Source organism: Panthera pardus, unplaced genomic scaffold (genome assembly GCF_024362965.1).
Source record: "Panthera pardus isolate Hobbes unplaced genomic scaffold, ASM2436296v1 HiC_scaffold_22, whole genome shotgun sequence".
Lineage (NCBI taxonomy): Eukaryota > Metazoa > Chordata > Mammalia > Carnivora > Felidae > Panthera > Panthera pardus.
Genome location: NW_026526788.1, coordinates 27335855 through 27356274, shown reverse-complemented (window position 1 = coordinate 27356274; position 20420 = coordinate 27335855). Strand labels below are relative to the sequence as shown.

The 20420-nt window shown below is 36.2% G+C and overlaps 1 protein-coding gene across 3 annotated transcripts in view; it reads left to right on the top strand.

The window, feature by feature from the left end:
- CTNNA3 (catenin alpha 3) overlaps positions 1–20420 on the top strand; it is a 1799646-nt gene that overhangs the window by 1185586 nt on the left and 593640 nt on the right. For all 3 annotated transcript variants that reach the window (XM_053888526.1, XM_019444306.2, XM_053888525.1), the window contains one exon: positions 9743–9899. In XM_053888526.1, the coding sequence (XP_053744501.1) occupies positions 9743–9899 (157 nt within the window). The remainder of the gene's footprint in view (positions 1–9742; positions 9900–20420) is intronic.

Genomic DNA, 20420 nt, shown 5'->3' with positions numbered 1-20420 from the left:
ACTTACAGTTAATTGCATCATGAAGAATAAAATGCTTAGGAATAATTATATCCAAGGACAGGGATGACCTATATACTGACAACTATAAAACATTGTTGGAAGAAGTTAAAGAAGACTTAAATAAATGGAAAGTAACTTTGTTTATGGATTTTAAGACTTAATAACAGTAAGATAACAGTATTACCCAAAGCAATATGCAGATTCAATGCAATCCCTATTGCAAAATCCCAACAATGATTTTGCAGATATAGGACAAACACATCTTAAATTCATATGGAATCTCAAGATACCTCAAATAGCTGAAACCATCCTGAGGAAGAAGAACAAAGTTGGTGGACTCACATTTCCTAATTTCAAAAATTAGAAACTACAGTGATCAAATCAGTATGGTACCAGCATAAAAGTAGACTTATAGGTCAATGGAGCAGAACAGATAGCTCAGAAATAAATCTTTGCATATACAAGCATACTTATTTTATTGTGCTTCACTTTTCTGTGCTTCACAGATACTGTTTTTTGTTGTTGTTGTTGTTGTTGTTGTTTGTTTGTTTTACATACCAAGGTTTATGGGCACCCTGTATCAAGCAAGTCTATCGACACCATTTTTCCAATAGCATTTGCTCATTTGGTGTCTCTGTGTCACATTTTGGTAACTCTTACAGTATTTCAAATTTTTAATCATTATTATATTCTTTATGGTGATCTGTGATCAAGAATATTTGATGTTACTATTGTAATTGGTTTTGGGCATTACAAACCACACCCATATAAAACAACAAACTTAGTTGATAAATGTATATGTTCTGACTGCTACACAGACTGGCCATTCCTCTTAATCCCTCCCTCTTCTCTGGCCTCCCTATTCCCTGAGGTGCAACAATATTTAAGTTAGGCCAGTTGATAACCCAATAATGGCCTCTAAGTGTTCAAGTGAAAGGGAGAGTTTCACATCTCTCACTTTCTATAAAAATGATTAAGCTTATAGGGAAAGGCATATCAAAGCCGAGATAGACCAAAAGCTAAGCCTCTTGTGCCAGACAGTTAGCCACATTGTGAATGCAAAGAGAAAGTTCTTGAAGGAAATTAAAAGTGCTACTCCGAGGAACACATGAATGATACAAGGTAGAATAGCCTTATTGCTGATAATGGAGAAAGTTTGAGTGGTCTGGCTAGATCAAACCAGTTACAACATTTCCTTAAGTCAAAGCCTAATCCAGAGCAAGGCCCTAACTCTCTTCAATGCATGCTGAGAGAGATGAGGAAGCTGCAGAAAAAGTGTTGAAGCTAGCAGAGGTGGCTCATGAGGTTTAAGGAAAGAGGTCTCTCTCACAAAAACGTAAGATGAAACAGCCGGTGTTAATGTCAAGCGGCAGCAGATTATCCTGAAGACTGAGATAAGATGATTTATGAAGGTGATGACACTCAACAAAAGATTCTCTATGTGCACAAAACATGCTTCTATTGGAAGTAGATGTCATCTATGACTTTCATAGCTAGAGAGGACAAATCAGTGCCTGGCTTCAACGTTTCAAAGAACAGACTGACTCTCTTGTTAGGGGCTGATGCAGCTGGTGATGTTAAGTTGAAGCCCGTGCTCATTTACTATTCCAAAAATTCTAGGGCCCTTAAGAATTATGCCAAATCTACTCTGCTGGCATTCTATAAACGGAACAACAAAGCCTGGATAGAGCATCTCTGCTTACAACATGATTTACTGAATATTTTAACCCCACTGTTGAAACCTACTACTCAGGAAAAAAAAAATATGCCTTTCAAAATATTTCTGCTCATTGACAATGCACCTGGTCACCCAAGAGCTGTGATGAAGATATACAATGAGATTAATGTTTTCATTCCTGCTAACACAACCATTCTGTATCCCATGGATCAAGGAGTAATTTCTACTTTCAAGTATTAAGAATTATGTTTCATAAGACTAGAGCTGCCATAAAGAGTGCTTTCTCTGATGGATCTAGGCAAAGTAAATTGAAAACCTTCTGAAAAAGACTCACCACTTGAGATGCCATTAAGAACATTTGTGATTCATAGATAAGCGGTCAAAATATCAACATTAACAGGAGTTTGGAAGAAGTTGATTGCAGCTCTCATGATGACTTTTAGGGGCCCAAGACTTCAGTGGAGGCAGGTGTTTGATAGTAGGTGTTGGTTGCAGGTGTGATGGAAATAGCATGAGAACTAGAGTTAGAAGTGGAGCATGAAGATGGGACTGAATTGCTGCAATCCCTTGATAAAACTTATAACAAATGAGTTGCTTATTTTTTTTCTTTAGTTAACTTAAAACTTTTTTAAAAATTCCAGTATAGTTAATATACACGTTATATTAGTTTCAGGTGATAATATAGCGATTCGAAAATTCCATACATGCTCATGATAAGTGTGCTCATAATCTCCTTTTCCCATTCATCAATCCTCCCATCCACCTCCCTTCTGGTAATCATCAGTTTGTTCTCTATCGTTAAGATTCTGTTTTTTGTTTTTGTTTTTTTATCTCTCTTTCTTTGTTTTGTTTCTTAAATCCTACATATGAGTGAAATCATACAGTATTTGTCTTTCTCTGACTATTTCACTTAGCATTATACACTCAACCTCTATTCGCATCATTACAAATGGCAAGATTTCATTCTTTTTCATGGCTCATTAATCTTCTATTGTATATATACCCCATATCTTCTTTATCCATGCATCTATCGATGGACACTTGGATTGTTTTCATAATTTGGCTATTGTAAATAATGCTACAATAAACATAGGGAGTCTTATATATTTTAAAATTAGTGTTTTCATATTCTTTGAGTAAATAGTTGTGGGATTACTGGATCATATGATAATTCTATTTTTAATTTTTTGAGGAAGCATCATACTCTTTTCCACAGTGGCTGCACCAGTTTTCATATCCATCAACTGTGCATGAGGGTTCCTTTTTCAAATGAGTTGCTTCTTATGGATGACCAGAGAAAGTGGTTTCTTGAGACGGAATGTACTCTTGGTGAAGATTCTTGAAATCTTCTTGGTGAAGATTGTTGAAATGAAAACAAAAGATTTAGAATATTACATAAACTGAGTAGATAAAGCAGCGACAGGGTTTGAGAGGATTGATTCTAATTTTGAAAAACATCCTACTGTGGGTAGGTGCTATCAAACTGTCACATTTTACAGAGAAATTGTTCATGAAAGGAGGATTGAGGCAACAAACTTCATTTTTAAAAATTTTTTTAACGTTTATTTATTTTTGAGACAGAGAGAGACAGAGCATAAACGGGGGAGGATCAGAGAGAGAGGGAGACACAGAATCTGAAACAGGCTCCAGGCTCTGAGCTGTCAGCACAGAGCCAGACCTGGGGCTCGAACTCACGGACTGCAAGATCATGACCTGAGCTGGTCAGATGCTTAACCGACTGAGCCACCCAGGCGCCCAACAAACTTCATTTTTATCTTATTTTAAGAAATTGCTACAGTCACCCCACCCTTCTGCCACCACCACCCTGATCTGTCATCAGCCATCAACACCAAGTAAGACCCTCCATTAGCAAAAACATTATGACTCACTGAAAGCTCAGATGATGGTTATCATGTTTTAGCAATATTTATAGGTAAGGAATATACATGTTTTTTATGTTTTGTTTTGTTTTTATTTTAAATAAAGCTATTGCACACTTAGTAGACTACAGTTTGCACTGAAAAATCAAAAACAAAAAGTTCATTTGACTTGTTTTGTTGTGGGGTCAAGAGTGGAACCTGCAGTACTTGCAAGGTATACTTATATGGTTAAATGATTTTTGACATGGGTGCCAAGATCTTTCAGTGGATAAAGAGCAGTCTTTTGAACATATGGTACTGGGAAAGCTGGATATCCACATGTTAAAGAATGAAGTTGGACCCTTACCTTGCACCATATACAAAAATTAATTCAAAATGGATCTAAGGCCTCAAAATAATAGTTAAAACTGCAGAATTCAAGAAAACATAGGACAACAAACTCACGATATTAAATTTGGTAATGATTACTTTCATACGACACCAAAAGCACAGGAGGTAAAGAAAAAATAGATCAATTAGACTTTATTAAAATGAAAAACTTTTGTGCAACACAGGACACTACCAGGGGAATGAAAAGACAACCCACAGAATGGGAGAAAACATTTGTAAATCATCTATCTGCTAAGAGATTAATATCCAAAATATATTTTAAAATCCCTAAAACTCAACAACAAAAAACCAAACAGCTTAATTTAAAAATGAGCAAAATTTTTGAATAGATATTTACGCAAATAAGGTATATAAATGGCCAATAAGCCCATGAAATATGCTCAATATCACTAATGATTAGGGAAATAAAATCAAAACCACAATGAGATTCTACTTCACACACATGATGCCAGATACTATTTTTAACAAAAGCAGAACATAAGTGTTGGCAAAGATGTGGAGAAAATGGAGCTTTTGTTCGTTGTGGAAATGTAGAAAGCTGAAGCCATTGCTGAAAATAGTATGATATTCCCTCAAAATAATTAAATATAAATAAAATTATCATAGGATTCAGAAATTTTATTCCTGGGTGTATACCAAGACTCAACCCCATATTTGTACATCAATGTTCCTAGCAGCATTATTCATAATGACCAAAAGGTGGAAACAACCCTATTTCCATCAACAGATGAATGCAGAAGCAAAATATGGTAGGTACATATAGTGGAATGTTGTTCAGCCTTAAAAAGTAATGAGGTTTTGACACATTCTAGCACATGGATGAACCTTGAAGATATTATTATATGTGGAAAACTCAGGCACAAAAGGCCAAATATCATGATTCCATTTCTGTGAGGTATCTAGAACAGACAGATTTGTAGAGAGAATAGAATCGTGTGTTTTAGAGGTAGTTTATAAATATAGTAATAACTCTGACTGACATGCTTAGTGTAACAAGAAGTAAAGATGAACAGGACACAGTCCCACCTATGAAAGAGGCTCATGTGAAGCAGACATGTGTATAAACAGTTGTACAATACCACAACTATTTAGTCATATGAACAAAGAGTTTGAATACAAGAATACAAGAATACAAGAATACAGAATACAATTCTGTTACCTGGGTATAGGGAACAGGGCAGGTTTCACAGTATATAGTGAAATTTCAACAGTTTTTAGAGGTAAGAAATATTTCCTCAGATGGACCAGAGCAGGGAAAGAAATGGAGCAAGAATGTTAAGGTGTTTTCAGTTGTAAGAGGAGTCATAGAGATGTAAAGATACATGGTATCATCAGGAAATGGAGCTTAGGACAGTATGGCCAGAACATAGGCTAACATGGGGGAACAGGGGATTATCATAGCACAGAGAACTGTAGATAAGGGCCAGTGTGTGGAGGATTTTAGACTGTGAATCAGTGAAAAGGCATTTGGATTTCATTCTTAGTTAACTAGGATTCTGTCAAAGGTTATCAGCAAGGGAGGGATGTGGTCATTTCTGCATTTGAAAAAGAAATGTGGGGGTGCCTGGGTGGCTCAGTCAATTAAGCGTCCGACTTCGGCTCAGGTCATGCTCTCACAGTTCATAAGTTCCAGCCCCGAGTCAAGCTCTGTGCTGACGACAGCTCGGAGCCTGGACCCTGCCTCAGACTCTGCTGTGTCTCCGTCTCTCTCTGCCACTCCCCTGCTCACGCTGTCTCTTTCTGTCTCTCAAAAATAAATAAATGTAGAAAAAAAAGAAAAAGAAATGTGTTTGTAGTAGGGAGAATGGCTTGGAGTAAAACTGGAATTAGGAAATATTAGAAGGCTATTAAATCGGTCATGTTAAAATATAATAAGCTCCTGAAGTTAGAGACTCTTTCGAAGGTGAACTGACTGACTAGGTGATTCACAGGGTTGAGGGTGAAGAGTGATTCTGACATGCACACATCTCAACCGTAATCTGAAGAAAAATGCCTCAGAAAGCAGTGTAGTGTATTTCGTACACCTTTACTTTTGGAAGAAGATGACTTCAGAATTGTCTCCCCCCCTCCCAGATATATAGATAAAATTCTAGGAGTGTGACATTGGAATGAAGATTTTTTCTGCCTTAAAAAGGGCTAGGACATCTTCTGAATTTTGTCTGCTTTTAGATTTAAGCTACATACCAGGATAGTCAAGTAGGATAAAGTTTTCTCATAGTGTGCACTGTTGAATCAGATAAATTGGATCAGAAGCAGAACGGAAAATGTCCTTACAAAATATAGCCTGTCTTATGTTCATGACTCCATATTCCCACCGAGGGTTCTGCACCAGTTCTTTAAAAGTATGCCTTTCTGCAAAGGCATAATTTCAGCACAACCACATATGTACACAGCTGTCCAATTGCAGGGACAATGAAACACCAGAGACCAGAGGCTTTGCAATGTACACAAACGTACATTATAAGTTAATAGGTTAATAAAACTCTAAAACTGAAGTCAAAGAATACTGCACGGTAGTTATTGCTAAAAGCAGTATGTGTTTCCCTAAAATTCAATGTGATCCTCTTTCATAAAAATGAAATAAAAGAATATCAACACAATATTTTCAAGCAACTAATTTCTCCCCTCCTCTACCTCCAATAATTCACTGAAAGTCATTTAAGTAAGGTGCAGCCTTTAGGTTACTGAGTAGAAAATGGCTCTTTTTTGTTCTTATTGTCATCATATTTTGGTGAAATCTGAATCCTATGCCCAATATTCTGCTACACTATTGACTCCTGTTTTCCACATTCAGAAGCTGATTTTAGTCCTCCTTATTCTTGACAGAATTTAACCTTTTGAAAAAATTTTCTTCCTCATCTGACTCTCTAATACCTTTCTTTTCTACATCCTCCTTGATGGTTCCTTCTTTCATCTTTGTCATTTACAATTTATTTTTCCCTTCTATATGTTGGAACTTTCCAAAGGTTGTTCTATTCTTACCATTGTCTTCTTTGATTTTCTTCAAAATCTATTACTACCTCCTTTTTGCTAAATATTCCTTAGGAGGTAAGGTTTGGCTCTGCTTCTAAGCCATTGCACACGTTATTGCCCTTTCCTAAAAAAGGATATCACATTATACTGATGTATGCTCATTTTTCAGATTTTAGTCCTTTGGGACATCTTTCCTTATGAAGCTGGAAACTTTTCCCACGTATTATAGAGCATCCTGTGCTACCTTTACAATAGCCCCCATGTTATAGCGTTTATCTATCTTTGTATCTATCTATCTATCTATCTATCATCTACCTACCTACCTATCATCTATTTATCTGTCTATCATCTATCACCATAATCTAACTATCTTCTATATCTTGCAGTGATTCTCAGAACCGGAACCCCAAGCCAGTAGCACATCACTGTCACCAGGGAACTAGAAAAGGCAAAATCTGAGGCCCCAAAGCACATCATGTGAATCAGAAACTCTAGGGTTTGGCTCAGGAATTTGTATTTTAACAAGCTCTCCAGGTGATTCTGATACAGGCTAATGGCTGAGAATCACTGGTATGTTACAATTGCCTGGCTTTGGGCTGATTTCCCTACTAGATTATGAACTGTTTCAGAACCTGTGGTGGAATCTTTTTGATTGTGAGTTCAGTATCCAGTGTAGAATCTGAATCATTGCTGCTATATAAAACTACTTTGTTTCAATGCATGGACAAATAAATGAGTAAATGAATGACTACTTTTTTTATGAGCTCCAATTCCATAGCTCAGGTATGGAGATTTGTATTGGAGGGCTGGGTCACTTCAATGTCAATATCTCTAATAGGAAAGTTGACATCTAATACTCCTCATTAACACTGTCCTCCAAAACAACTGCACACATTTGCTTCTATAACCCTGACTGACTTTTTGGCTCTCTGACTTCTCCTTTTCCATCAATACTAAAATCATTTTCCACGCTACTGATAGAAAAACCTTAATTATCATCTTTCTTTGATGAATAACTTCAAAAAAATAAAAAATTCCATTTATTCTGAGTATAAAACTAAAACACATTCACCATTAAAAAATCTGAAAAACTCAGTTACATACACAAATAAAATAAAAAGCACTGGAAATTCGATACCTCTGAAAGAGCCATTATTAATTGATGCATGTATTCATTTAACTTTTATTCTATCATGTTTGCATTTCAGTGTTTGCTCTGGAGCATAATATTTTGTTATTGTGCTATTATAATATTGTGTTATTGTGCTATTTTGGATGTATTTTCCACAGATTTCTTAATGGCTGCATGATATTTTTGGCAATAATTTGATGTATCCTCATCCTTCCTTAATTAATTGGAAGTTTTGTCAAAACCTTTTCATTACCTCGACCCTTGCAGTCCAGGCTCTGTCTTGCTCCTGTAACCTATTGCAGTAGCCAACTATGCCAGATTAATTTCTCTAAAGTTTAGTTCTGAGGCACCTGAGTGGCTCAGTTGGTTAAGCTTCTGGCTCTTGGTTTTGGCTCAAGTAATGATGTCATGGGTTGTGGGTTTCAGCCCCACATCCGGCTCCCTGCTGACAGTGTAGAGCCTGTTTGGGATCCTTTCTCTCTCTCTCTCTCTCTCTCTCTCTCTCTCTCTCTCTCTCTCTCTCCCTCTCTCTCTCTCTCAAAATAGATAAATAAATCTTAAAAAAGTGATGAAGTTTATTTTTGAGCAAATTGGTCAAAAGTCAAAGAGACTCTCCAGTGCCTTCCAAATAAGGCCAGGTCCTGAACAGGACTATCAAAAATTCCTGTTGATTTATTTTGCATAACCAGGCTCTCGGTGAGACTGCTCACCATTTTCACGGCATTTCCTCCATTTTTCCACCTTTTGAATTTTGCTACTTCTGTGTCCTGTCCCATCATTCTTTTCCAATAGCGATTTTACTCAACTAACCACTTCAGTGTGAGGCCTCGCTAAAATCACAAACTTCCTGCCCTCACGACCAGTCCACTCCTTTTCTCCTTTCTTTGGTCTATTTTTTTTTTCCTCCTTGGTTCTTATAACCATGTAACAGACCATATATTTGACTTACTTAACTTGCTAATTGCCTCTGTGCTTACCTGTAATAAAAGCTACATGAAGGCAATGATTTTGCTTCTGTCTTATTTATTGCCATATCCCTAAAATCTAGAACAATGCTTAATACATAAAAGACACTCAGAATATATTTGAAATAATGAATGAATGAATGAATGAATGAACTAATGAATTAGTTAATTATGAATATTTATTGGCAAAATTCTGCAAGACCTCAAGGAAGTCAAAGATCTTATTCCAGTGCTTTGCAAATAGTTGCAAACATTCCCTACTGAGTTATGCAGTGTGAGTCCAAATGACCAGTTAACATGTCTCTCTTTCCTGAAGACTTTCTTTAGGACTTCTGCTGAAGGTGATCTCTCAGCTTTCTAAAGACTATTGACCATTAGTTGTGGTTATGATATGTATTGCATACTGAATTGACTTATGCTTATATGTTGCCCTTCCCACTGAGTAATAGAGAAGCTCCTTTAAGGCAGATACCAATTATCTTCGTATCTCTTGCAATCCTTAATGCATTGACAATAAGTAGTTCTAAAATTAATTAAACTATTGCTGCAAATAAAATTAAAGTATTACCAAAAGCAAGGAGGGAGTTATACATGAGGGCATTTTACCATTGTCCTTGTTAAAGATGTATTTGTCTATTTTTCTTTTTTTAAAGAATACCCATTATCTGCACACTGGTTACTATCTCCAAAGAAATTACCATGTGAACATTCTCCATCTTTGCAGATCATTAATGCTGCACTTGCTTTGGCTGCAAGACCCAAAAGTCAAGTGGTCAAAAAAAACATGGAAATGTACAAGCACACATGGGAGAATCATATCCACGTCCTCACCGAAGCTGTAGATGACATCACAAGCATTGATGACTTCCTCGCTGTATCTGGTACGTTTTAAATCTTTTAATTTATACGTTTGCTCTTGTCAGTTTTCTGAAGCAGGGTAATTCTGAATATAATTAATTTTATGCAATATAATGAGACTCTTTTTAATGATCATCTTTCTCGAAGCAAAGTGCTGCTATGTGTGGTCTACTCTAAGATAATGAGCCTCATGCCTGGTAATCCTTACAATTCAACAATTTACACTGTGTATCTAAAACAAACTCTTATTCATGGACAAAGTATAATTGAAAATAGTAGCTGCAATTCTTAGGCATTTTCTGGCTTTTCGAATAAAAAATCATCTCCCCCCCATAGTATATTTACATCTTTTTTTTCTCTCTTTTATTATATGAAATTTATTGTCAAATTAGTTTCCATACAACACCCAGTGCTCATCCCAAAAGATGCCCTCTTCAATGCCCATCACCCAACCCCCCCCCGCCCCCCCCCCCCCCGCCTCCAACCCTCAGTTTGTTCTCAGTTTTTAAGAGTCTCTTATGCTTTGGCTCTCTCTCCCACTCTAACCTCTATGGGGGAGGGAAAGGGAAAAGAAAAAGAAAAAAAAAGAAAAAAAAAGAGGTATTTACATCTTTTGATTTCCCTGCACTTCTCTTCCAACAGAGTTTTTCTCCACTCAGAATGGAGATATATATATATATATATATATATATATATATATATATATATATATAGAGAGAGAGAGAGAGAGAGAGAGAGAGAGAGTGTGTGTGTGGGGGGGGGGGAGATGGATAGATAGATACACAGGAAAACTCTTCATTGATTTGAGATACACTATGTACTTCAGCTTCCTGTATATGTATTTGAATAATGGTGATCTACACAATCAAATAAATAAATCTAAACATCTAACTATGTCACTTACAGATGTGTTTGTGATTCCATGTCAAACCTAGATGATTCTTTTATTACAGAATAGAGCAGCATCCCACAGGATTATGAAATTATTCTTATAAAGCCATATCGTCAGAAGCATAACTTGGGTTTTGATTATATTGTTGTAATAGCAAAGAACTACTCTTTAATCTTTTTTATTTGTCTTAAAAATTAAGGCTCTCTGCTGCTTCCGATTCTGTGTCTCCCTCTCTCTCTGCCCCTCTGCCGTTCATGCTCTGTCTCTCTCTGTCTCAAAAATAAATAAACGTTAAATTTTTTTCTTTTTTAAATTAAGGCTCTCCTTAAAATAAATCACATTTTCCTTTTTTTTTTGAAAAGAGATTTTCTTGGAATGTGACAGTATTATTTTTTATAAAATGCAAATTCTCATGAATTTCTAACATTATTTCATCTTTTAAAAGTTTCCTGATGTGGTTTGTCTAACCTGTGGAACTCATTTCTTTCATGCATATATATATTCTCATCTTGAACCATAGTGTCAGAACCCTAGTATATTTTCATGATACATTAATGATATGAAAATGTGTGATAATTTTTTTAAATTTTTATTTATTTTTGAGAGAGAAAGAGAGAATGTGAGTGGGGGAAGGTAAAGAGAGAGAGGAAGACACAGAATCTGAAGCAGGCTCCAGGCTCTGAGTGGTCTGCACAGAGCCTGATAGAAAATTCATAGTAATTGTTTCAAAATTGTCTTATTTCTATAGAGCTAAAAACTTTGAAAATTATAGAAAGTGTATGGGAAAATATTAACATTCATTGGTTCCACTATTCAGAAATAACAACCACTGATGTCTGATTTATTTCCATTTATGTTTTTAAATAAGTGTGTCATTAGGTATATCATAAATATTTAGCTGAATTTTCCCACATCATTATATATTCTTTAAAAAAAATCATTCATTTATCTGTTCTTCTTTGGTTAGCATTTATATAAATTGAAATTTTAATTGCTATAAATAATGTCTTGTTAAACATATTTTTGTCCATTTGCTGTCTTCTTAGTATAGATTTTGTGCATATGTGTATCCAATCAACATCTTGAATTGGGGCAATCTTTTGTTTAATTGTTAAGTGTTGAATTCTGGTTTTTAGTTGGTTCTTTAGGTTACAAAACAAAGGAAACTTCTCATAATACTCTATGTAAAGGCAGTTTATTATAGGTATACTAATAGCACAATAGGGAGACTCTCCAGGACACACAAGAACAGGAACCGTAATTGGCCAAGCCTTGCATGATTAGAGCTGTAGAAGGCTTGGCATCTGAGCAGCTCTGTAGGGCCTCTGAGCAGATGCTCATGCTTTTTCCTTTCAGTGCTGGATTAACCTGACCTAGCAACCTTCTGAGTCTGCTACTTTCTGTGAACAGAATGCTGTGCGTACACATAACAGAAAACTCATACGGAAGTTTCCTAAATAACAAAAATCTCCAATTACTTCATGTAACTAGATGTTTAAGAAAGTTGATTCTAGACTTACCAGCGAAAGCGTACCAAAGGACTTGGATAGGAATAGTGAAGATACGTGAGGAATATCACTAACATTGTTTAGAATTGTCAGTACAGGGTAATAATTAAAAAGTGGACTAATATTTAATGTATCTCATTATTGTTTTAAAATTCTTTATAGATAATGCACTCCATTATATTCTATACCCAGGGTGAACTGTTCCTAGTTGGCTGCTCTTTGGATGCCCTAGTTGGTAGTGGTTTAGGTTATTAATGACCTTTGTAGACATCTCTGTATTCTACTGACTTTCCGTTGTGGTTGCATCTCAAAGCAATATACGTACCACTTAAGGTAGGAAGGCAAGCTTGTTGGCTTCAAGTTATCAGGAGGAAATCCTTCTTGGGTGATTCCATCAGACTTTGTCTTACTTGTCATAGGTCAAAACTTGTTCCTGAATCTGTCTCTGGACAAATTGCTGGCAAAAGGAAATGGGATTTCCATGATGGGCTTGGAGTGGTGATTAATGGTTAATAACTGACCAAGGGCCAGAGGAAATGGTAGTCCTAATTTGTAGCACTTCCTGATTTCTGTGGAATAAATACTCTCATGTTGACAGGTGTCAAGCTACTGATGTGATGTCACTGAACTCTGAGTTGGGAAGAGATTTTATAAAAACAGGTCTTGTGAACTGGTGTAAACATATCCTAGCAAACTGCTGGGCTTAGAACAGTCATAATTCAACCTTTCTGACTAATGACTTACCATACGAACCAGATCCAGGGTTTTATGAACAGAAAAGAAGAAAACATGGCTGTTGACTAGAGACATATGTTTACCCCAAGCACTCAGTGACATCCACTCCTTTCTCAGGTCTCTGTGCTTTCATAAACTTACCTTGTATTAGTTTAGCATGAGCCCCATTGATGACTCTCATTACATCGTAACTTTCAACATCTGTTACCACAGATAATAGCATCTTTTCTCTGAATATCCCTAGTCGAATAAGTAAGAATCTAGCTGGCTTTATACATCTTTTTTTAGTATGTGGCTAGAAGTCCTAAGTCTAAGATCCCAGGGAAACCAATGGATGGGTAATCATGGTTCAAATAGCTGTGATGGTGGCTGTCTCAATCTGGCAGCTTTTGTGTGGAGCTGATTTTCTTAGAAAAAGTTGCAGATGTGATTAGCAGTGAAATACTTCTCTGCTGGTACTTTATAATAATCTTTCAGAATATGCTGTTTGTACTAACAGACTTCTGATTCCTGTTTGCCAGGTAGAACAACTGAGAAGTTGGTTCATATTTGTGAATTATCTAGAGAATATTATATTTTCAAAATTTTTATAAATATTTCATCCTTTTCCTGGGCTTTCTTTCAGTAGTTAACAGCAATACTCAATTCTTTTTTTTTTTTCTTTTCTAAGAATAAATAATAGAGGCCCTGAAATGATCCCCATTGTCTCCTAGTCAGTTACGAAAATTTGGAGATTCTTAGAACATCAGCTCTCCATATTAAAATACAAACAAAACTTGGGGCGCCTGGGTGGCTCAGTCGGTTAAGCCTCCGACTTCAGCTCAGGTCACGATCTCATGGTCCGTGAGTTCGAGCCCCGCGTCGGGCTCTGGGCTGATGGCTCAGAGCCTGGAGCCTGCTTCCGATTCTGTGTCTCCCTCTCTCTCTGACCCTCCCCCGTTCATGCTCTGTCTCTCTCTGTCTCAAAAATAAATAAACGTTAAAAAAAAATTTAAAAAAAAAAATAAAATACAAACAAAACTTAAAACCTAAAATTGGTGTGAAAGGATTCTTGGTGTTTAAACTATCATTTTATTGTCATTAGCAAAGGTAGAGATCACATCACTAAAATGTCTTATATAATGTTTTAGAATAATTAAATAATCCAATATTGACTAATAGCTCTTAAAGTAATAGCAAATGTCTTTTAACTATTGCACTTCCAAATATAGAAATATCATTGATGATTTTTAAGTTGTATGTTTATATCATCACCAAATTTCTCTTGATGCACAGAAGTCAAAGTACCACTTTTTAGAAGCTATTTTTGTATTCTTTTGTTTCCAGCTATACACAGAAAACTCTTAACATAAGTACAATCAGTTCTGTCTTGAAAATCATAAGGAATATAGCCACCTTGTCAATTAAGAATTTATTATATATTTAAAATTTTTGTGTGTAAAATTAAAATGAAACAGTGAACAAAAACCCACCTGTAAAATCAGAAGGGTGTTTGGCAGGCTAAGTTCTCTGACATTCAGTTGTCCAAAAGAGGCCCTTTTTAGTTAATGTTATTTATATAAAAACTTCCAGTGTCTTGAAAGTAATTAGAAAAAGTTCTTAAATGCATAGATTTTCAAACGTTTTGTCCCATCACTTACCATAAGAATTATTTCCACACCATTCGCTATGTTTTTTTTTATCACTCTCTGAAAATACGTGTAACAAAACACTTGTGAGAAAGTTGCTGATCTGAAAGATTCTTTGACCACATCAACGTCTGTCTTTTGTATAGACAGAAGATGTTTCTATGTGAGGAGATATAGGAAGCTCTCTTTCCAGCCTGCCAGGATGCCTGAAATCCCCAGGATTAGTTATCCATGTGGGAGTATAAAAATGTTTAAGATCTCTGTTTAAGATGCAAATTTGGAAAAGGAAACATATTAACACATGCCTCAGCTTTTAGAATCATTGCATTAATTGACTCATTAGGAGTTATAACCTCAAGGAACTAAATTCAGAAGTAAACTTGGATAAAAGAGGAAATGACTTGGACCATAAGAACTATTCAACAATTAGTAAGAGCTGATTACATGTGAGGGTTTGTGAAAATATGACCTTTCTTTCATTTATTCATTCATTCATTAAATATTTATTGCATAATTTTAAGTGCTAAACCCTACAAAAGCTACTGGAGATTGAAAAATGAGTCAAAGTTAGTGGCAGAGCTAACTTGTAAGGAAGCTGTGATAATGGGGATTGTTGGAGGGAGGAGACTATGTGAGGAATGGAGTAAGCCATGGACAATGGTTTGGAATTTTCTGAAAGAGAGATTGACCACTTATTGATTAGAATAAGCACTACCATTCCCTTATTGTAAAAGGTTTTCTCATTTTAAAGATAACATCCTACTGACTCTCAGTGAAGTCAATATTGAATATTGAAGGATGTCTGGAGATCTTTTACTCCATGTCCTAGATTTCTCTCTACTACATCCACTTTTCTCCATATCCATGACTCTCACCCCAGGTTAAACCACTCCCTTTACCTGAATTACCACATAATCTTTCTAGTTGAATCTCCTGCTTCCAGAGTTTTGCTTGAAGGCTGACTTTCAATAGGTATATGCTGAATGAATAAAAGTACTTACTCCCCTTTTTAATTCTATGCAAGATTAATTTGGGGAGGTTTATGCCTTAGGCTTTCAATAAATGTATTCATCTTTGGAATAAATAGTTAAAAAAAATCTTCAAATTATGAAAAATAATTTTAAGCATTAATCATCACAATGTTCTGTGACCTTGACTTAGTGACACAAAGGTAACTCTGATGCTGCCCTCAAAAATGTACTAACAAAAGCCTCTGTATTCATGACATTGTAGTGAACATGATCTTTGACTGCTAAAAAGTTGTATCTGAATCATTCGAAAAAGAAAAATGAAAATAAATAGATTTATAATTTTCTTTCAAAATTAATACCACATAAACACATAATATTAGCAAGATCAAATGTTGTATCAATAGCACACAAACTAAGCACTCTTAATACTCAGTATAATCTTTATAATGTTTATGAAATAGGCGCTGCGATAAAAGGTGACCAACATAGTATGTATCTATGCAAAGATAAGTTATATGATATAATTATAACCAATTATCTATTACCATATGCACTTATATATCTCCTCATCTTATACCTATTTGAAATTTTAGTTGGTTAAAGGCATCAAGACATGACACGTTTCAGTAAAAATATATTCCCTTAAAATTGGGATTTGAAATCAGATTGTGCAAAAATTGATTTTGATAAAAATATATCGAATGTCAACTGCATGCAATGCAGTAAGTATGCTGCAAAGTGGAGAAGGATGTATAGAAGGAAAAGGCACAATGTTTGCTTTCAGAGAACTCACGATCAAGTATACACAGATCAGATCCCAAGGGATCTGATTAAATGCTGTGTAGTTAATGCTGTTGAAATGTCAGAGTATTGAGGGAACCATTTTTTTTTAACATGTATTTATTTTGGGGACAGAGAAAGAGCATTAACAGGGAAGGGTCAAAGAGAGAGGGAGACACAGAATCTGAAACAGGCTCCAGGCTCTGAGCTGTCAGCACAGAGCCCGACACGGGGCTCGAACCCACGGACCGAGAGATCATGACCTGAACCGAAGTCGGACGCTTAACCGACTGAGCCACCCAGGCGCCCTGAGGGAACCATTTTTAAGGTGATCCTGTTTGAACTGAATTGTTGAATTGAACCTTGAAGATATTGGAATAGCATCCCAGAAATAGAGAAAAATGTGCGAAAGCACATGGTGGCTTCATTACAGGAATAGAGGGTACATCTGGTGTGAAAAGTCAGGGGGTGGTATTATATAAGACCCTAAATATTTGAGGAAGATGTAAATCACCTAAAATATTTAATAGTAGTGTCACAGACTATATCAGTTTTTCAGAGCACTAACTCCAGATGCTGAAAACCACTCTTATCGTACAGAATGAAGTAGATAGAGCTAAAAAATGATTTAATTGTTCTTAGAAGGAAAAATAAAGTAAACCCCATATCAAACAGGTCTTCCCTCACTTTCTTCACCTTGCCCCCAAGAAATTAAACATATGACACATCCAAGATGCGATAGTAGGAAGGTGAGGTGAGAGCCAATTTGATGACTTTAACCTGGCTCAGGCTGAATTAACTTAGGTGCCCATTTCCCAAGGAAATGATCTCTTCTTCATCTGAATAGTGCGGTGATGATGTATAGCCAGAATCTTCTGTGCCATCGGCTAAAATCAAAAGACAGTATTATTGTGGTTCTAAGATCTTTTGTTCCTCTTGGTTCTCTGTGATTATATTTTCATGTGATGGTATATGCCTCAGTGATCACTGTGGAGACTTCAGGGAGATTATACACACAGCTAGCTTTACATAAGTCATGGAAAGACAGGTAGAAAGCATGCTTTCAAAAATGGTTGAATAGGTTCCCCCAAAGTAATCCATTATTGCTCTGTTGATAATCATGTTTTGAATAACCACCTAAACTTACATGACGAAAGCATAGTTTGGGCACGGGAACTGGAATTTATCACACACCATTCCATATACTAACAGGCAAGTTCACTCAAGATGCTCTCATTGAATGAACAATAGATTACTGCAGGACTATTGTTTGAATATTAAGAATTTGATTTTTAGAAAAGCTATAATTAGAAGTCATTTTTATTAAAATCAGATTTGAGAATTTTTGTCAGAACTTTAAGGTAAGCTGGAGGAATCATCAATAATCTTACTGGTGAGGTAACCAGCACTATGGGATTATGTCTTACACTTGTATATAAAGGTAATAAATATTTCCTAAATTCTGAAGATCTAATAGCTATGTACTTATAAAACCTCTGAATGATAAAATAGACTTTAGTAAGGGATTTTTTAAAAAAATTCCATAGAAAATATATGTACATTATTAATTACCATATTATTTGTGATGGACACATTGACAGAAATTTTCAACAAAAACAGAGAATGAAAGTGAGTCAAAAATTTCATTTGCATTTAGTTATTTCTGAACAGTGTCTCAACTGTAAGCACGTGCATTTATATTTTTTAATTTAAAAAATTGTTAATGTTTATTTTTGAGAGAGAGAGAGAGAGAGAGAGAGCACAAGTGTGTGTGTGGGGGGGTGTCAAAGAGAGATGGAAACCCAGAATCCGAAACAGGCTCCAGGCTCTAAGCTGTCAGCCCAGAGCCCCAAGTGGGGCTCAAACCCATGAACTGTGAGATCATGACCTGAGCTGAAGTCAGAAGCTTAACCAACTGAGCCACCCAGGTGCCCCTAATACATGCATTTAATAAGTGTAATTTGAGTAATTACACTTAATATGGTGACTCCTGTGGGAAAAAAATCCTTAATATGGTGACTCCTGTGGGAAATTTTATAGATTAGATGACGTATTCAAAGGAAAGTTTCTCCTTCCCATACAATAGTCCCCACCTACTTGTGAGTCTAAGATGTGCTCCTGAGCATTCCGAAAGACCAGTCTTCAGTCACAAATAAAGGGGTTTTGGGCAGGAAAAGCAGGATGCTCCCCACCTATATTTTCTCCAAAGATAGGAAAAATGGAAAATGTAGCATTCCTCCTGCTACACTGGTGGCTGCAGATACAAGACCTGAAAGTATGAAGTCATGTATCTGAAATTGAAAATTTGTTTTGGCATACTTTTGGGTCTTTAATAGCATCCTGGAGAATCTTAACAAAACAGTAAAAACCTCTTCTTACAGAATGGCTCCAGAGCTTGTGTTGTGAACAATTTATGTGTATTTGAGAAATACAGCTAGGAATTACATTCTCACAAAGCATATATCGTTCCTACTAATATTTCACCACTGAAGGAAATCCGATAGATGAGGCATCAAGACAATGGATTGTGTCTCTAGAATCCATGGGATGCACAGGAAGAGAAGAATCTGGAGTAGGTTAAGCATGCTTAGGATTGATGATTTTGTCATTTCCTACCAAATCTTTGGAAAATAACCTCAACTCATTAAATTCCCTTCTCTAAAATATTAATAATTATATTATTTTGCCATGGTCTGAATGTTTGGGTCCCACCGAATTCTTATGTTGAAACCCTAGTGTCCTATATGAAAGTATCAGAAGGCAGGGCCTTTGGGTGGTACTTAGGTCAGTAATGTGGAGCCCTCATGAATGGGATTAATCTTCTTATAAAGGAGACCCTACAGAGATCCCTAGCCCCTTCCACTATGTGAGAACATAGTGGGAGGCATTGGATATAAACCAGGAAGAAGGCTCTCATCAGAATACAACCATGCTGGTGCCTTGATCTTGGAACTCCCAGCCTCTAGAACAGTAAGAAATAAATTTCTGTTTATAAACTACCTAGTCTGTGTTATTGTGTTAGAGCAGCCTGCACGAACTAAGACACATTTACTCATTTATTTAACAAATATGTACTGAGCACCTACTAGGTGATAAGACTGTTAAATTCTGAAGATAGAACAGGACTCTCTACCTTCTTAAAACTCACATTCTTTCATGGTTGGGAGAATTAAATAAAATGATAGACAATAAAACCATGGTTTGTGAGCATAACTCATTCCAGAACCATGCTTATAATCCAAAGCATTTGCATACCAAAGCTAATTTCCCCATAAGAAGTAATGCAGACTCAGATGATTTATTCCACAACCCCAAAATATTCATATAAAATGATTATAATACTGTAATATAATATGAAATAATAAAGAAAATAACAAAATATAAAGAAAAACAAATTAACCTGCACTTACCCTTGAAAACCTTCATGGTTGGTGTGAGGGAGACAAGAGAGGGTTATTGTGCAGGACGACTTTCATTATCACTAATGGATGTTGACTGTAGTACAGTATTAATAAACTCTTGTCATATACCGTGTTTAATGTAACTAGCAATAAGGCAGCAGGGGAAAGGGTCTATATCTGCAGGCAGCCTGATCTAGAATGAAGCAAAGCATTCCTAAGCTTACTGTTGTATGGAAAAGCAAAGGACTAGCCATAGGTACTTTTTATTTTTTAATATAATTTATAGTCAAGTTGGTTTCCATACAACACCCAGTGCTCATCCCAACAAGTGCCCTCCTCAATGCCCATCACTCACTTTCCCCTCTCCCGCACCCCCCATCAACCCTCATTTTTTTCCTGAGTATCCAAGAGTCTCTTATGGTTTGCCTTCCTCCCTCTCTGTAACTTCCCCCCCCCCCCCTTTCCTCTCCCCCATGGTCTTCTGTTAAGTTTCTCAAGGTCCACATATGAGTGAAAATATAGACCATAGGTGCTTTGAAGTGACAAAAAATACACCAGTGTCAGTTGTGGGCACCTTCCAATGTTCTGAATAATCACTGATTTCTGCCAGACAGCCTGAGACTGAGCAT